Source organism: Argentina anserina, chromosome 2, assembly GCF_933775445.1.
Source record: "Argentina anserina chromosome 2, drPotAnse1.1, whole genome shotgun sequence".
NCBI lineage: Eukaryota > Viridiplantae > Streptophyta > Magnoliopsida > Rosales > Rosaceae > Argentina > Argentina anserina.
This window is the reverse complement of record NC_065873.1, coordinates 7881114-7899348: the sequence shown is the minus strand read 5'-3', so window position 1 is coordinate 7899348 and position 18235 is coordinate 7881114. Positions and strand designations below refer to the sequence as shown.

Sequence of the window (18235 nt, the reverse complement as noted above, 5' to 3'; positions counted from 1 at the left end):
AACGAAGGAGAAAGGGGAAGAGGAAGAGGAAGAGGGAGGTGAACATTTAACTCGCCGATGTTGTCGACAAACTGTAGAAAAGTGATTAGAACCTCACTGTGATTACTAGGCTGAACTAGAGAAAGAAAACTCTGTTTTTTTTTAACGGAATAAGCTAACATGTCTTCTACTTAGTTGTCTCTATAAACTGTATGACATATATATTGATGTATCAAAGTCTGATCAATGACATAAGTTCTGTAACAAATACCACATTTTTCATCAATCCGTGCATTTTCAAGACGACTAGCTTGGATCGGAGTTCGTTGATCTATGATGAAATAACTAATTATTTAGTAAAACTAAGCTAACGCTGTTATATATGTTATTCTTGTCCTTAGCATGCTCCAAACCCTTCAATCATATTGGCTCGCAGTTATAATTAACATCAGGCATAAGAAATTGTTCTTGTCACAATTAAACGTCATAACTATTAGCTTTCATGTGCCTACTGATCAATTGTACGTACTATACAGCACCTGATCGATCGATCTAAGCCAAGACAGAAATTTCATGATTTGATCAGTCTCAGGTAAACAAAATTTAGTATACGTACGTGAACAAAAAAAATATAGAATTTAGTGAAGTCATCTTATCGATCCAAATCAAATAATCCACATGCATGCAGCAGCACTACTATACTATATACTTGTCTAGGCAAGGGAACTATATATACAGTATGTACTTGGATTGTATGAGTTCTGAATGTGGAATGATGAAATTACAAGATATAACTATATATAGACATGAAAAGGATCGGATAATCAGATTACTTAATATATCGACATGAATGGATAATTACTTGACTATGAATCATCAAAATCGAAGAATATATTTTGTTAACATTAATCCTCGATAATCAAACATGTCCTACGTACGTTAACAAGTACGTAGTATAGAATACTAGACAGCGATACATGATACATGTTAAGAGCATCTCCAACAGATTATGCATTTCGGAGAAAAAATACCAATTTTCAACTCCAACAGTTTCTCCATCACATTCTCCAAAATAGAGAATTTGATAAAAGAGAAGAGTTATTCTCCAAATTTGCAACATTTGCCAAAAAAATTGCATAACCAAATATTAAATGTTTACACTTTTTTCAACAACTCAAACTTAGATTACAACTAATAAAAAATCTGCAATAAATATTTCAAGTTAACAATATGAAATTATGAAATATATTATGGTTATGATAAATAATAAAATATAATAGTTAATTAAAATAATAAATGTAAAAATCTGCAAATAAAAAAACAATTGGAGTTGGAGCATAATTTTTTTGGAGATTTTAAAGTTTGCTTATCTATTTTGGAGAAAATATAAAGAAACTGTTGAAGATGCTCTAAGCTTCATTATATATCCGAATCATGCATTTCAGATCCTTCATTTCATCATCGATCTCTTCTGAAACACTGGAGAATGTGATGGAGAAGCAAGAGTAATATGAAACACTCCTTTTATTATCTGTAAAAAGTCACAAAGAAATTACTTCTTCTGTGACAACAAAAACCTATAACATGCCGTATGGAGCTCTCAATAACACGTAAGCCTCTTCACTCTGCTCTCAAGATGAGAGACTGATTTTCTTTCCCTATGTTTCAATCATGATGTGGTTTTTATTTACAAAATCGATCTCTGTTTCACAGGTATCAATTTCTGCTAGTTAGTTTGGGGTACTAGCTGGGATTAGCCACAAAGTATGCCAAAACACCAACAAATGGTGCATTGATGTATGTGGTTGGTTCGGATTTCCTAAAATCAGCGCGATCATCCTCATAGACATCATCTTCTCCAGGTCCTCCTACTAGGGCTCCCACAAGGACATTAGGGTTAGGGTTTGAGGAATTGAAGTACACAGAACCTTCCTTGCAAGCAATGGGTTGGTGATGGTCCTTAATAGATGGTAATGAAGAACCACGGTGGTGAATTCGCTGTGGATAATGGTCGCTGTATCCAACCATGTATGACAATCCCATTGGATTATCACCCAAAATGTAATCCACCTGCTTTTTGGCGATTGCTCGAAGCGATGTAGGACTGATGTCTATGTTCCCACAGTTGAGGGATCGTGAGGTTCGTGCAAGGTAGTTGGCGTAAACGAGTAGTAGGAAAGAAATGGAAGTTACATGTTGCAGGTTGCTGCCTCCTGGCTTGTAGATGAGACCGGCTGGAGTGTACTCGATATGGGACGATGATGACTCCGGTATAAGGGTGCACATGAAGCTATCAGCCGATGATTTGTATGATTCGAGGTTGTACATGTTGCCTTCCAGGACTTCCTGGAAAATAAAGGAAAGGTTTGACATGAGATTATATCATTGATATTCAAGATATTCGTCTTGGAAAACATTCTGACCTTGGAGACTAGAACATTGAGGCCAGCATGCTTGTTGTCCCAACCAAACTCGTTTATATTGTCCTCTGCACCAAGGGTTTTGCCATTGTTTTGTATGTAGTCAAGGTAACCACCATCCTGAGTGACTCTCCTGAGCCAGGCTGCACTCCATAGCAATTCATCCTGTCAAACGTTAATTACAATAGTGTGTTAAAGGATAGTATAAGGTTCGAACTCGGCTATATTTTTTTTTTTCGAAATAGGAATGAAATTTACACAATATAGACATAGAAGCTGTCACAAATTCTCTTTCCAAACAAATCCAGTGAAAGATTATGAAGTGATCTCTGAATGCTTTGTCTATAATGTAACTGATATTGTGGGAATGAATGGAAGGTGATTAACAACATGTGGTTAATTACTTCATATGTTATGCTTACTCATCCTTATACAAAGGTGGTGATTCGTGAACAATGTTTTGACTTATGAAGTATGGAATACTTGAGAGATATCCTATGTGGAGTTGAGTAAGGTCATGTATGTGTACTTACTTGGTAACCATCAAAATCACAGTAAAATGGGCAGACACCATCTCTAACATTGGCATTGTCACTGTATGCACCTCTGTAAGTATCAGCAAACTCAAAGGCCTTCATGGCACTACGCAACAATGTATCCGCATAACCAGGATCAGAGGATCGGAACGCCATTGAGGAAGCTGCTAGTGCCGCAGCTGTCTCACCGGCAACATCAGAGGCTGGATTCGGCGAGTCCACTGCATATACTGTCCTGGCTGTGTCCATGTCTTCAGGTCTTTCCCAGCAATTGTGGTCTATAATTGGATCCCCAACCTAACATTCCATAATAATAAAATTTAACACCTTAAAAAGATGAAAGATCAAGCAAATTACATAGTACCTAACATTGTTTGCATTATTTCACTAGTGGGGCATTTCTTGTACTATTGAGACACATTTTGGCCTTAGCAAACTTTGGACTAATATATAAGTGTCGTGTGTGTGTGTATGTAGGGCTGGGCAAAAAGCCCGAAAAAGAAAAAAAACCCGAACCGGACCGCCGGGCCCGTCTGGGCGGGCCGGGTTTTTTGCCGGGCTCATATGTTGTCATGTGATAAACGGGCCGGGCTTTGTTATGTCCGGGCCGGTCCCGGGCCTTCAAATCTTTAAACAAAAAAAACCCGGAAACCCGGGACATTAGGTGTTATTATGTAATTGGTTTTCGTAAGTGATCCTAAACTTATAGAATAGATACAATGACACTGGAACATAACTAAATAACCTTAAACTTAACTAATTTCAATCCCATAATTCCCATTGTCGTCGCCTCGCACTGCCGATTCGCCGCAAACTAGCCAAAAACAGAGTTAGGCCCGGAAAACCGGGCGGGCTCGGCCCGGATATTACCGGTCCGGGTTTTACCCGGGCCCTGCAATTAATTGACTCGGGCCGGGTTTTACCCGGGCCCGGGTTTTTTTAGAAAAAAACCCGGCCCGTCACACTACAACCGGGCCGGGCCCGAACCCTGAAAAAAATTGCCCGGGCCGGGCCCGTGCCCAGCCCTATGTGTATGGAGCATAAATTAACCTTGATAAAGACAATTGATTGATAGTTTCATGCAAGTCACGGACCTGGAGGAGCAAAAGTGTATATAGATATAGCTCACAGTCCACTCATATAAGATTCAGATCACTGGTTCACCTTCGGTCACAAAATGAACTCAAAAGGACGTCTATGATTGTAAACAATTAATTGGAATCACAGTTTCATATGGCAAGGATTGAACCTTCCATCACATACAAATTGTTATGGGGTGATCCTTTCTCTCATACTTTCACATATTAGGTAAAAAGTTATAATCCTCCCGTAATTATAATTTACCACAATATTGACCTCGATTACTAAAAATAAGTTTGATCACCCAGAATTGTATGTTAATACATCTTTGCATAAAAGGACTCTACATGAAAAGCTATACAACTTTGACTAAAACAAAATTACACCTACCTAGCTGTGTTCTTCATCTACTCTGAGTTATGTTAATTTGACCGATGGAGGTTCTAAAAGAAAACACACGATTATGGGTGTATAAAGTCCTCACCTTTCAAAACCTAATGTCATCAATGCCTTAACAAAACCAGTAGTTTTCACCTATTCTTACCTAGACTCACTATGAGCTTCATTTGTTCGTCATACATCCAAGATAGGAAAACCTTCACTTCTGGAAACATAGAGATGCAGAGACACAAAAAAACTCAAAGCACTGGATTCTATTACTAGAAAATGCAATGGGCACACAGTTCCAGTGGTATCACATAAGTGACATAACATAAAACAAAGTTTCCCAAGAACCCTTAGATTTTCCAGACAAAGAAAAGGGGACACAGGATCAAGAACCAGACAAAAACCCAGAAATGGGTCGCACACAGAAGTAGTGACACAACCCAATTCAACCAAAGCCATAAACACAAACACCAACACCAACACCAACTAAACTCAACAACAATTTCACACACCACATTAACTTACTTGAACGAAGATCCGGTTGGGTTGCTGCGACACCGTTTTGAGGAGATAATCAGTTCCCCAGCGAATAGCAACGAGCGCATTCCTGATCTCATTGGGAGGCATGGACTCCCCAAACTCGATCACACTCCACGCCAGCATTGTCGTCGTGAAGGCCATCGGGAACCCGAACTTGACGTTGTCGCCGGCGTCGTAGTACCCGCCGGTGAGGTCAGTGTTGTAAGTCCAACCGTCACTCAACCCGGAATTCGCCCGCCAAAGCTGGCGTTGGTCCTGAGGCAACACCCCCGACCTCTGGCCCTCGAAGAAGAGTATGCATTTCGACAATGCGTCCTGGTAGTCGTGTCCTCCGCCGCGTACGGCGGCGAGGGGGAGGAGGAGGAGGAGAATGAGGGAGAGGAAATGGGTGAAATGAGTGAAATGAGTCATGGGTTTCATGGTTCTGGAGATTTGGGTTGGTTTGGAGTGATGGGTTTTGGTTAATTTTGGAGGGTGGGGGTTTATATATGAGTTGGGGGAAGGCGTTGGGTCACGGGGAAGAAGGAGAAGAGGGAGAGGCGTGAGAGCGCCGACAAGTAGTAGAGAGTGTCAGTGAGAGAGGCGGAGTCACATGCGTTACATACAAATATGGGATTTGATTATGTGAAGTGTGTTAGAGGTAAGACATATATATGAATATGATGCCTACGTTTAGCTTTTCTTGTGGGTGTGGGGACTAAAATGTTGAGGGTGTTGGGTTTCTTTTTTATTCTCAAAGTTTTGATAGGGAAGGGATGCTAGGGAATAGAGAGAGATGGTAAATTTGAAAGTTTGTAGATTAGGTATAAAAAATTTAATAAATAGAATGGATCAAAGTTGAGAGTTTGATAGAGGGTTTTTCGGTTTTAAGAAAGATAACATAATGTTTTATTCATAGATAGATAGAGATGTCAAAACGACACATTACGAATCTCCTAGCTAAAGACGAGTGTATAAAAGAACCATTATGTTGATCAATTTCGCCTACTTATTTAGGGGCCTAGTAGAAAGATAAATTCATTATACATAAGATATGATGCTTCGAGATGACCATCAATTATGCGCTCAATTAACATTCAAGTATCAAAACGTAACAAAATGAAATTAAAGTTTGCAGGACATAAACTTCGTATGATTATATGGTATAGTGATATACGTTAACAATATAATTCGGCTTGGATACTTATAAGTTATAAGCTCTTAATTTATTGTTTGAGGCTCGATCTCTAATTAGCTTATGAGTCGGCAACGAGGGTTTTGATTTCTATACTTGTTTATTTCTATCGTTTCTTGATAGAAAACTGCATATAATTTGTCCTCTAATAGTTATTTTACGATGAAATCATTGAATTGTATATTGATGTCACCTTTTCCTTTTCTTTTCTATTTGTTTTTCATACACGAACAGACGAACTCATCAGCTGGTACTAGTCCAATTGTAACGAATATCTATAAACCAAAAGATTTAGAAGCAAACAAAAGTGATTTGTGTAGATGCAATCATGCACTGGAGTTGCTCTAAAAGTCTCTACGGTTTTCTCTAAACATTAAGCCTTGCAATGACGATTGGAGTTTGTCCACAATTTATTGCCTGATGATGAACAAAGTTCGATCACCTGCTTGAGATAGCACCTCTTATCCATTTGTTAACACTTTAAGAAATTTAACAATTGTCATTTAGAATAATTAAGACAATCTAAGACACTTTAAACTGATATGATACCCAGGCAGTTCTTGAGTGATTGCATCCTCATCAATAACTTAGTTTATATTATGTAAACTGGAAAGTCAAAATGGCTATTACCTTGCTAATATTCAATTTCACTATCCTACTGCAGGTGTAACAACTCAAGTACTCAACTAGTGTAGTTGTGTAGATGTGATATGTTCCAACTTACAGAACCAAGCAACTGAAAAAGGTTTCAGCTACTGTATCTAAATTCTAAAGAGGAACGAATTGATTAGTACTGGAAACTAACTGTTCATAAAGAGCAAAGTGACTGGATATTATACAAGAAGTACCAATACTTCCAATTCCCCAAAATGAAATTCTATCTTTTTAGTGTAGAAACCGGTACTGATTGATTCTTTTCTCCTTATCCAAGGAAACCAGTGAAGGCTCTCAGTTTTATGCCATTTTGGTGTAACTGCTACTTTTGTTTGTGGAATACTGGAATATAATTTGCTTCATATATTGAAACTCTTAGGTAAGCCAGAATTTGTTGTGGCAGTTGAAAAGGAGGATCTTTGTTCTGGGTGTCTTGTCTTACTGGTACATCCTCAAACTGTTAGTTATAAGCCAAAACCATAAAACCTTGTTATGTACAAGCAAGAATTTTCTTTGAGGTTGATTCTGATTTTTTTCACGGTTTAGATCGACTTGCATTAGAAGAAAAGAGGAACGTATATTAGGTTTTACTTGAATGCAACAATGTAATAATGAATTTACTTGTGTTATAAGATTGCATGAAATTGTGTGAACTGCATTGGTTCGTATTGAGCAGAATGCAAGTATATACTACATTCTCTACCTACACATATATTTGTCTTTTGAAGTAAAGTATACAAGAGATTACAACCGACCTCTTACAATTAAGAATAGGAAAGATTCTGATGTTAATTAAGATTGTATCTAAGTGGGATTTATGGTTGATTTGTGTCTCTTCCCAAATCTTCAATAGCCATTTGTCTGATATGATTATAAATTGTCTGCTTTTTACAGATAAATTCACTTATTTATGTACAAGTGCTTGATTTTGGTACCAACTACTTGAAAGTGAGATGATTAAGGAGAATATATGTCCAATTGTTGGTTGGAGGCTTGGAGAAGCCTTGCCACTATTTGATAGCAGATGTCAGAGGGACCAAACTTTAAAGCATATATGTAAAGAGGAAGAACCAACACTGAACAAGTGAACAGAACAAAAGCTTCAGTTATGATTTGTGGCCTGACTCTTTTGAAGTGGTCTGTCCAGATTTAATATTATTCACTTCTAGAGTTCTAGTAGATAATATAATTATTTAGGCTACATTGTTTATGTTATTTATAGTCTAACTCATGAGTTGATATGAGCACTTTGTGCGACGTTCTTAACATGTTTTTACCTCCATTTGTACTTTGATTAGCACTTATTGTTGTATTATCGAGTCATTGAGTCATAATAGGAGTCTTTTGCGGTATTGGTGACATTTTTGTGCTTAAACGAGTTGAAAACGGATAATTGGTCTAGAGTCCTAGTTTGAGTAGGAATCCTTGTAGGACTAGGAAACCTAGTTGAATTAGGAGTCTTCATCTTTCTACGTTTATGTTGCATTGGCGATATTTTGAGAATCCTACTTGCATTAGGAGTCCTTTTTAGACTAGGAAACGTATCATTTGGAATAGTCCTACTTGAACTGAAACTCTTATTGCAAACTTTCCTAAATGAACTTTCATGTTCTAGTAACTTACTTGTTCTAGTAAGTTTTCTTTTTGCCGAATAGAAACTTTCATAATCTAGTTAAGCTCATCTATTACATGTGTGTCTTTTTAAGACAACATTTGTCTAGATTAGGACATGAACCAAGTGAATTATCTTTTACTTATTATTTTCATATTTGAAGAGATAAATCAAGAGATTAAAGAGGAGATGTCGTGCAAGAGGAGAGCTGAAGATAAGGCACGGATTGAAAGAAAATAGGAGTCATATGTCGTTCACAACAAGAGGATAACTCACGGCTTGAGAGATAGAGAGAAACAAGGAAGCCGTGCACAATGAGGAGGACAAGATGTCGTCCAGATTCATTAGAGAGAAAGCCAAGCCGTGTCTACCTACTCAGAAAATAAAGGAGAGGATTTTCTATTTTGTGAAGATATAAATGAAGATATGAAGAGGGTTTCAGCCGTGCATTCAAAGAGAAGAAGAAGAAGAGACCAAGCCGTGTGAAAATTAAAGGAGAAGGATGTTGTGCCTACTATCAGCTAAAGGGATAAGCCGGACCGTGCCATTCATTGAAGAGATCAGCCTTGGAGATAAGAGGAAAGCATAGAGAAAAAGAAGGAGACAAAGGCTGAATAACAAGAGACAAGGGGAGCCGTGTGATCCAATCATTCAAGGAAGATCATAGCCGTGCATTGATGGATGATCCAACCCAATAACCGAGCAGCTATCCCCCCCCCCATTCCTCTATAAATACACAGCATTCACAACAGAAAAGGGATCACTTCTCCTTTACATTCAATAGGCGAACCTCTGCCAAAATACCACCACAAACATCCTTCACCAAATAGCAAGTCGCCCCCTTACACCATCACCGAGTTCACCATTGAAGCCATACCTCTAAGGTTCCTACAACGTGTGATTCTCACAACTCATCTACATGGCTTTGCTTGTTTGTGATTTTCTACAATACTTTGTCTATGAAGATTGTAGTTTGTTATTTGCGTGGAATTATTGGTTTGTATTAGTTTCAAAATTTTCAGATTGTATTTGTTATATTTTTGGATCTTTGTCGAATCCATGATTCTTATGATTATTGAGTTTGTATTTCTATTGTTGTATTTTAATCTTCTTTCACATGCTTTTAGATAATTTTCAGATATGTGCATACGAATTTAGTGCTTGGATGAAGTCCCGAAGATTGTGTTTGAGTGCTAGATTCATCATCTATATTGACACAAATCGAATAATGCCCTAAGTAGGTTCGGTTTGTGTTGATTAAAGTGAGAAATTCTGGAAATCTACATGTAACGTCATGGTGAGTGACGCCATCATGAACATGTCTCCAACGAATATTTGGTGCTTATATGTAATCTTGTTTGATTTCTACTCTAAGTGTTGTTAAACTTGATTGCATGCAAATTTAGGTGAGGCCCTAAGTCAACCTAAACGTTAATTGAAATCTTGTATGATTAGATGATCTCCTAAGGTTCTAATTATATTGATGTCTAAAAGTATGTAATTAAATGAATTAGAAGGCATGATAGAACCAAACTTGTAATTATGTGGTGTATTGGTAAATTTGGTTCAATTTGTTAAAGAGAAGTCGATCATGTAAATAGTAATTTAGGTTTTATTTTTAGTAGGTAATAATCAATTTCAAACACCCCTAATAACATGATAAGTATTGAGTCCATTTTGATTCTCCGGACTGCACAATCCATGTTTATTATATACAAACAATGATCTTTTGCAAAGCTTATTATAGACGTTTAAGTAACGATCTATCACTACTCATGTGGTATCTCTTGTCTATGTAGATGGAGAAAGATAAAAATCATGACTGTAAGCACATTTGAAAATAATAATATGCAATCGAGTATTATAATGTATATTCTAAAGTGAAAATTTCTGCTTTAGGATATGTAACTCCTCAAACAAGTGGACATACGCAAAATGAAAATGCAAAGCATATATGTAACTCCTCAAACACTAAATTCTAAAAAAAATCATCACTCGATTTGGGTCAAATTCGTCAATTGTTTACCCTAACGGAAGAATGGTCGAAAACCTAAATATTTGAGGAGGATTTTCCCCTTGAGGTTCAAAATTAGATCAAACCCATAGAAAAGAAAAGAAGAATGAAAATACAAAGCCTAGCCCATGAAGCATACCAACCCAAAAAACCAAAGCCCAGCAACCCACTTCTCCTCCACTTTCACTAACGAATCTAGTCAGATCCGAACCCGCAATGGCTTCCACCGCCACTTCAATCCGGTGACTTGGCTGGCCTAGAAGCCATGAAAACCGATAGAGGAACTTGAGAAAATTGTTGCCACTAAAGCCCCGCAAGAAATACAAAGCTAAAAAAGCAAACTCAACAACCCACAATGGCCAGAATCGATCTCCAAGCCTCAAACAGTCACGCCCAAGCGCTCCGCCAGCGTAATCTACCATGTTTAGCTTTTGCTCACCAAGTACTACCACAACCACTACTTGCACAACTCTGTTGAGCCTGAGAACCACCAGATGACGCCTGCAGACTGGTCAGGGAGCCCTGACGCCACCAATAACCTCACAAAACCCTAGGTTTTGGAATAGAGGCTCCGCAAAAGTTGGAGCTTTTTTTACCTTTTAGAATCTATTTTGACCACATCTTTTAATATGCTTCTCAAAAAAAACATGAGAAATATGGATTGAGTGTAAGGGTGTCACATACGACTCGCAACTGCGTGCAGAACACCGCTCAAGATCTTGGCATCAACTTTCAGATGTTCACTTTAACGAACTTGAAATTATTTCAGATGGTGGGTATATTACAAGTTCTTGATCAACTGGTAACAATCTGATCACCATTGAATCAAACGTTTACCAAGTTCCCAAGTTTTGTGTAATCCCTCACGTCAACTCAATTGTTCTGTCACTTCTTTGCTACTATCTTAACAAAGCATAAAGCGCTATCAACTGGGTTCAGTGTTCATGAACTATATGTGCAACAATATCAATTGCCATCGTATCAAAAGCATATTGAAGCAATATCAAGTTAATAAATAATAATTGATAGGTCGCGCGGTCTCGTCTGAGGATTTGAACCTCGCTCTCTTGATGCTGCACGTTTGATTGCTACGGTGACCGGATCATCTAGCCGAAATTGCTTCAGGTAAACACCCTTCCGGTGCTGCCTTCTCTCATCTTTCTCCCGACTTCCCTACTGCTTACGGAGTTAAAGGTCTTCGGCACGCTGCTATACTACAAAGAAAGAGCATTGTGGTATTTAAAGGTGCTCTATGGTAAGGATTCGGTTGATAGTAGGCTTCAAAGAAGAGGTTGCCAACTCTGTTCCAATTCCAAATGCTCTTTTGCCAACATTGATATCAAACCAGTTTGTAATTTGTCATGGGGAGTTGGAGACGGCTGCCAGAAACATATCGGCACCTTCTGAAATCTGAGGTTGGCTATGTGGCTTACCTTGATATAATTGGAAGGAGCGTAATCATATCAATGTTGAGGGATGAGGTCTGCCTGTCTCTTTATTTAAGCCAAGAGCAGAACGAAAATAGACACAGACCGGCACAAAAGAGAGTCCAAGTTTATAACTTATATCAATCAATTGGGAACACCAAGTTCACAAGCACACATACAGAAACTAAGTAAACAGAAACTTGGCAACTCTCATTATCAGGCGACTCCAATATTGGCTAAAAGTCTTTATTTCTAGTAATAGCCGAAGAAAGCAGAAATAATAATACATGGTCAAAATTAAGTACTAATGCAAAATTTAATACTCCGCATAAACAAACATATTCTACCAAAAAGTATCAATTCAACTCCTCACTGTTTAGCTCCAACCTTCAACTTAACACCTAAAACCGAAAACGCTCCTCAAGATAAAAAGGAAATTGCAAAGTGCAAACCCAAGACCATCTATCACTCAGTACCGCCTAGGGTAGCGATCCATGAACCTACCAGAAGGGCACTCATATGCCAGGTGTCCTCGCCCCCCACAGTTATGACAGATCATCAAGGGTCCCATGCAATCCCTGCTCATATGGCCAAGCTGCTGACAGTTTCTACATACAATGTCACGGTGGTAGCCACCACTACCACCACCACCGCGAACACCACCTCCGCCACTACCTCCCCTATCTCCCAAAACATTGGCTCTGGGGCATTGCCTAGCCACATGCCCAGCTACATTGCACATGTTACAGATGGGCTCATTTGGACAATCACGAGCCAGGTGACCTGTCTTCCTACAGTTGTTGCATGCCTTCTCATTTGTGCAGTCAACTGCAATATGGCCTTGCTTGTAGCAGTTATTGCACAACCTCAAGTCCCCAGGCGGCATGGGCGCAGCAGTGCAGTCTCTAGCACGGTGTCCAGCCTTGCCACAGGTGTGGCAGATGCCCTCATTTGGGCAGTTACTGGCCATGTGACCAGGTTCACGACAATTCCAACATAGTGACTTTGTGGTACACTCTGAAGCAATGTGCCTACATTAAATATTTGAAGGCAAAGTCACAAAAACAATGGTAGAAAAGGAACGACTCCAGCAAACATGCCAGCATCACAAAATATAGTAAAAATATATGAAATATAACATCTCAGTCATCATTCTTACAGAAAAAGAAACAAAATGATGCATTGAAAAATTGCAAAAAAATTAACCCGTCGCCCTCACAGATAATATGCTTCAATGTTGGAGCAGTCCCAAGTATTCAGTAGATAGTAGCTCCAGAAAATACCAGAAGCTCCAGAAAGTATTTATGCCCCATTCTCATTGAGATTAAATTTACATGTTAAAGCAGTCCCAAGGTTTGGAGATTGAGCACCTTCAGGAAATGTCAGAAGTTAAAGAGTGAGCACCTCCATTTGGAACCATCATATTAACCTCAAACCTTTGGCTTACTCGTAAATCTTGTTTGCCTATACTAAATATGAAAATAATAGTATGTGCAGCAACTTCATTTTTCAAAGTGCTAGTGGTGGAAACAATCTGGGGCCATGGTAAGACATACAACTAGTAGCTGTTGTAGTTCCTGGAGTATAAGTATTAACTAACTATCTAATTGTAATGGTATTAAAATCTGTAGGGCAGCGGGAGGCTGGAGCCCCACCTTAGAAAGATAAATAAAAAGAGAAACATCTAATGAAATAAAACAGATCATGCTGCGTGGTATATAACCCCAAACACGAGCCAGAAGGAGTTTACATACCCAGGAAGACCACAATTGTGGCAAATTGCAACATTAGGGCATTCTCTAGCAAAATGGCCAGGTCTTTTGCAGTTCTTGCAGAGATTGTCTCGGCTGGCAAGAAAATAACAGCAAATTATGTTAAGAACATACAATAATGGCATGGGACATTGCATAAGTTGTAAACTTCCTGAAGTGAACCACTAATTAACAATGTAGATCAAGAAGAAAAGTTCCATAAAATATTAAAGGATAGCATTGAATCCAGTTCTCAGAAAAAAAAATGGTAAAACAAGGTCTCACATCCCACGCATAGGAGAATTGGATGTGCTATAGAATGATTTACGGGTGGGATAAGGCACTTTGCTATACTGAAAATAATAAGTAACAAAATATAAAACCAAAACCGAAACAAAAAAACCAGTCATTCAATTGTGAAGAACAGAAATGGCCAAATGTCACAAGTTCCTCATCAACAACAAAGATGTAAGGGAGTGCAAAACTGAAAATTGTAGAACTTAAACATGCCATGCCGTTCAGAAGTACTAAAAAAACAAAACAGATTATATCTATATAACTTGTAGGCTCCATAGACAGAAACAAAGCTACCTCTAGAACCAAGATGAATTTGGATATAAATCAAGACATGTATATCTGAAAACTTATTTGCTCTACCAAATGTAGAAGCAGACAAATTTATGATTTATAAACTGTAAAAGGTCTTCAAAGGCAGTACTGAAGCAGAGGTCTTAGCCAATACATACAATTGACAGATATAATCTTCTCCTTACCAACCCACATATATAAAAACAATAGAAGAAATCAAATAATGGTCAAAAGCTAGTAAACCTGAAACCACCACCACCCCGACGACCACCATCTCTCCTGTAAGGTGCATCACGATAGGAAAAGCGATCAGAACGCATCTTACGATCCGCAGGGCTCCTGCTCCTGCTCCTGCTCCTGCTCATGCTGTCTGAACTCATGATTAATTTCTTATTATGACCTAGCTCCACTGATTCGAGGATAAAACACCACAACAACCACCACTGCCTCCTCCCTGTCCACATCACAGCCACACCCACATTACAACCACACCCAATATCCATGACGTAAATCAAACCAACTACAGTCCTTCATAACAGAAATCACCAAATCCCAGCAAAGCACAGAAAACAAGCAATCCATCTCTTAAGAATTAGATACGACCCCACTTACACGCATATGCTAATGCTCAGTCCCTCAACCACCCACATCCTTCATATATTAAAGTCTCTAAGCTTCCGTTGCAATAAACCATGCATTCCAATTATTGCTCAAGCCTACGAAATACTCTACATAAACTCCAAGTTCTCAAATCACTTCCTAAACCACCTCAGCAGATTGAGGTCATTTAATTTTAGAGGGGAAAGGAGCAACTGGTTTCGCATTGGAAAAATGTGTTATTAAGGTTACAGGTTGGATTCGAAAAAATATCCCGTAGCAACTATATGAGTTATCCATCTGATGATAAATGGAAAATTAGAAAGGCCTGTTGGAGATGAGAGACAACAAGAGAACTCAAAAACAAACCCCAAGAGAAAACATGTAGACTTCATGGATATTAAAAAAAAAAAAACAGAATTAGGATTGCAGCTTTAGATCATAACACCCTTGTTTAGGAAAGACTATAATATATTTCTGAATAATAGACAATCACTTTATGTTATTGTATGATATATCCTTCTTGCTATCCACACAAGAAAAGGGAAACCCTCGTAGACCCTCTCCTATCCACTACTCATAGGAACACTGCCATTTAGCAAACTTCCATCTTCATTTGTCACCTCTATAAGATCATAGTCATGCAAGGCTAAGGTGGCTGAAGAATCTATCAACAGGAAAGAAAAAGAATAGGAGAAAGGAGTAATCTCAAAACAATCGCCAGATTACAACATTTTGTCTTTCTTAGTAAATATATTTTGTTTTTATATATATGTGTATATATATACATATATCAACAACGGTCGATGCATGCCACAGGCTTTCAAACCAAATTACTCATACTATCGATATCTGTGTAATAATGATATGAATGTTTGATTACATCAAACATCTACTGATGGTTACAACTTGCGAGCAGCACAGATTTCCCTTACAATCATATATTTAAAACAAAACTGAAAACAAAAGGCTAGACTAAAGTAGATAGTAATGACTTTCCTCCGGCTTTCAGCAACAGTATGAAGATGAACCTATATGAGAAGAAGACACTCTGTGCACTTACGTATGACCTAAAAATAGAGTAAATGACTGTCTCCTTGACTTAAGAACTCTGAAGGAGCCCAACCAGCTTCATACAGCCTTGAAGTTCTCCTGAGTGGAACCCGAGGCTTCAACATCTGCAACTAACCATATCTAGATGGCATCGAAGCCGAACCGCACCTTCTTAACTATATACTCAAATCCTATAACCAGTAAGTACTATCTACACAACTCTCCCAACAAGTTTCCGGTATCAATTTACTATTCTACAGTTAATTCAATCCCCAAAGATATATGTAAGGCATTTATATATAACAATTTCCACAAATTTCTAGCAATTTCTACAAGTAATGCATATTCAATCGTGACCTCATAAATGCGCACGTACATGGATTTGACGAATCAACGGAGACAAATTCAAAACACAGAGATACTGAAAAGCTTAAGATACGCCCTCAATAAAATTAGAGTGAGGTGAGAGAGAGAGGAGTGAGAACCTACCTGGGAGACAGAGACGAGAAGGCACCGCGCGACGAAGGTGACGGCGTTGCGGAGAAGCAGGCGCGGCGGAGAAGAGGCCTGAGAAGCACTCTGGTTTCTCAGAGTAAAAAGGGAAGAGAGAAAATCAGAAAGGAAGGGAACCCTAACTCCTCTTTCTCTGTTTTTCGCGAGCTAAATAGAAAGAATGTGGCTGCCTGAGCTATTCATCTTTTCAGGAGTCACAGAAATAACCTCAATATTATACAAATATTTCAATCGAACCCCGTGTTTTGGTAAAACTATTTGCAAAAAATATATATTAAAATGGTCAGTTACTCAGTATTCAGTAAAAGGGCATAAATACCTAGAATTTTGATCCCGTCCTGCTCCGTCCCGAATTTTGTTGGGACGACACGAGATTGAAACGTTAAGTCCGTCCTGGGGACTAGCAACCCAATCCAATATAGGGCCGCTCCGTCCCATTTTTAATAATAATTTGTGATTTATATAATTTTGTGCCGAAGTAAAATTTATTATGTTAATAAGATCTTTTAAATTTAAAATATTTGTGTACTGAGGATAATTATTAATACTCTTGAACATCCGGTGCTTTTTTTAAAAAAAATCAACTTTCAATGTTGATTTATTGATGGAAATTTCAAAATTATAGGTTTTATTCAAGTTTCTGGATATCGGGACATGTCATGTCTCGTTCCAATTCCGAGTGGGATCAATCCTGATGGGATTAAACTAAAAAAATGTAATGTCCATCATGATCTCATTCCGAGTTTAAAGAGTGTGACGAGATACGAGATTAAAGTCACAATCCCGTCATGTCCCGTCTCATCCCATCTCATCCCATGCCTAGCCTTAATGGACACATTGAGTCTGCTTATAAACAAGTGTTTGTCAATTCTTCTAATCATTCTCATATCTTACATACAATGTCATCTTCATTTAGGAAGACTCATTGGAAAAGTCGGATTCCAAATCAAGCGAAGGTATATGTTTGGCGTCTTTGTTTAGACATTTTTCTTTCTCTTGGTAGCTTGGCTTCCAAACGTGTTATTATTGATTCTCAAGAGTGTGTTATTTGGTAATGGGGTTGAATACTCCTCTTCTATCTCAAGATTGTACTTTTACTAGGTATGTCCTACAAAAAAGGCTGGTATTGAGAGGTAGTTGTTTTCGTTGGAGTGATATCCATACTACTATAGTTGTTTGGTTATGTCAATATGTCATTGATCTTCATTTGGGGACTTTGGTGAACCTATGTTCTTCTTTGGAGTACTTGGATACAACGTAATCAGAGAGATTCGAATAAAAAGTCAATGATTGCTACTAATGTGTGTTTAGAGTCAGTGGCTAAGCTAGGTGAATTTTAGTTTATACTTCTCTAATTCTCTTGATTAAAAAAGCTTTCAAACTTGCTAAAGTGATTCGTTGGAAGCCTCCTTCCATTGGCATACTCATGATCAATGTAGATGGTGTCTTTCATCATGTTACTAGAAATGGTGGTCTTGGCTTTGTGACTCGTAATTTAACATGGGTTAGGTTAGTAGGTGAAGGTGCTAGTCCTCTGCATGGTTTTTATTTCAGTTGAGCACACTCAGTTACTAACATGCAATCTTGCGGTGGAGTTTGCTACTAATTAATCAGGCCTTGGGTCTAGTTACTATTGAGTCAAATGTTAAAGTAATGGTATGTTAACTTACATCATCTTTGTTGCCGAATACCACTATCGTTGGCCATTTGTACGAAGATGACTTGAACAATATTGATGTTCAGTCATACTAGAAGCTTACTTATGCCAATTAAAAAGGTAACAATGATGTTCATATGCTTGATGCCCATGCTTGTTCTCTGGGGCAAGTAGAATTTTATTTTTCACTTCCTTCTTGTATTAAAGTTGTTATAGTAGCAATACTTTGTATTCATTAATTTTCACTTCTTCA

At 38.2% G+C, this 18235-nt stretch overlaps 2 protein-coding genes across 2 annotated transcripts; both read right to left on the bottom strand.

Annotated features, from left to right (window-relative positions):
• Window positions 1-1504: 1504 nt before the first annotated feature.
• LOC126782266 (endoglucanase 24-like) lies at window positions 1505-5423 on the bottom strand. The gene is made up of 4 exons (XM_050507481.1): window positions 4928-5423; window positions 2933-3232; window positions 2403-2564; window positions 1505-2325 (listed from the first exon to the last, which is right to left on the bottom strand). Exons 1-4 carry the CDS (start codon window positions 5360-5362, stop codon window positions 1723-1725), a joined length of 1500 nt encoding a protein of 499 aa, XP_050363438.1. The 5' UTR covers window positions 5363-5423; the 3' UTR covers window positions 1505-1722.
• Window positions 5424-12012: 6589 nt separating this feature from the next.
• On the bottom strand, window positions 12013-16469 carry LOC126782454 (zinc finger protein GIS2). Its single transcript, XM_050507705.1, has 4 exons — window positions 16302-16469; window positions 14406-14616; window positions 13578-13670; window positions 12013-12854 (listed from the first exon to the last, which is right to left on the bottom strand). Exons 2-4 carry the CDS (start codon window positions 14540-14542, stop codon window positions 12293-12295), a joined length of 792 nt encoding a protein of 263 aa, XP_050363662.1. The 5' UTR covers window positions 14543-14616; window positions 16302-16469; the 3' UTR covers window positions 12013-12292.
• Between the last annotated feature and the right edge of the window lie 1766 nt (window positions 16470-18235).

Bases quoted from the DNA above. Each gene is read 5' to 3' on its own strand.
- LOC126782266 (XM_050507481.1), bottom strand. From the start codon at position 5,362: ATGAAACCCATGACTCATTTCACTCATTTCACCCATTTCCTCTCCCTC. The intron at 3,233-4,927 runs GTAAGTTAATGT...ATGGAATGTTAG, and splicing joins CCAACCGGATCTTCGTTCAA to GTTGGGGATCCAATTATAGA. The intron at 2,326-2,402 runs GTCAGAATGTTT...TTTATTTTCCAG, and splicing joins TCAATGTTCTAGTCTCCAAG to GAAGTCCTGGAAGGCAACAT.
- LOC126782454 (XM_050507705.1), bottom strand. From the start codon at position 14,542: ATGAGTTCAGACAGCATGAGCAGGAGCAGGAGCAGGAGCAGGAGCCCT. The intron at 13,671-14,405 runs GTTTACTAGCTT...TTTTCTTGCCAG, and splicing joins CGGGGTGGTGGTGGTTTCAG to CCGAGACAATCTCTGCAAGA. The intron at 12,855-13,577 runs GTATGTAAACTC...TATTTAATGTAG, and splicing joins CACAATTGTGGTCTTCCTGG to GCACATTGCTTCAGAGTGTA.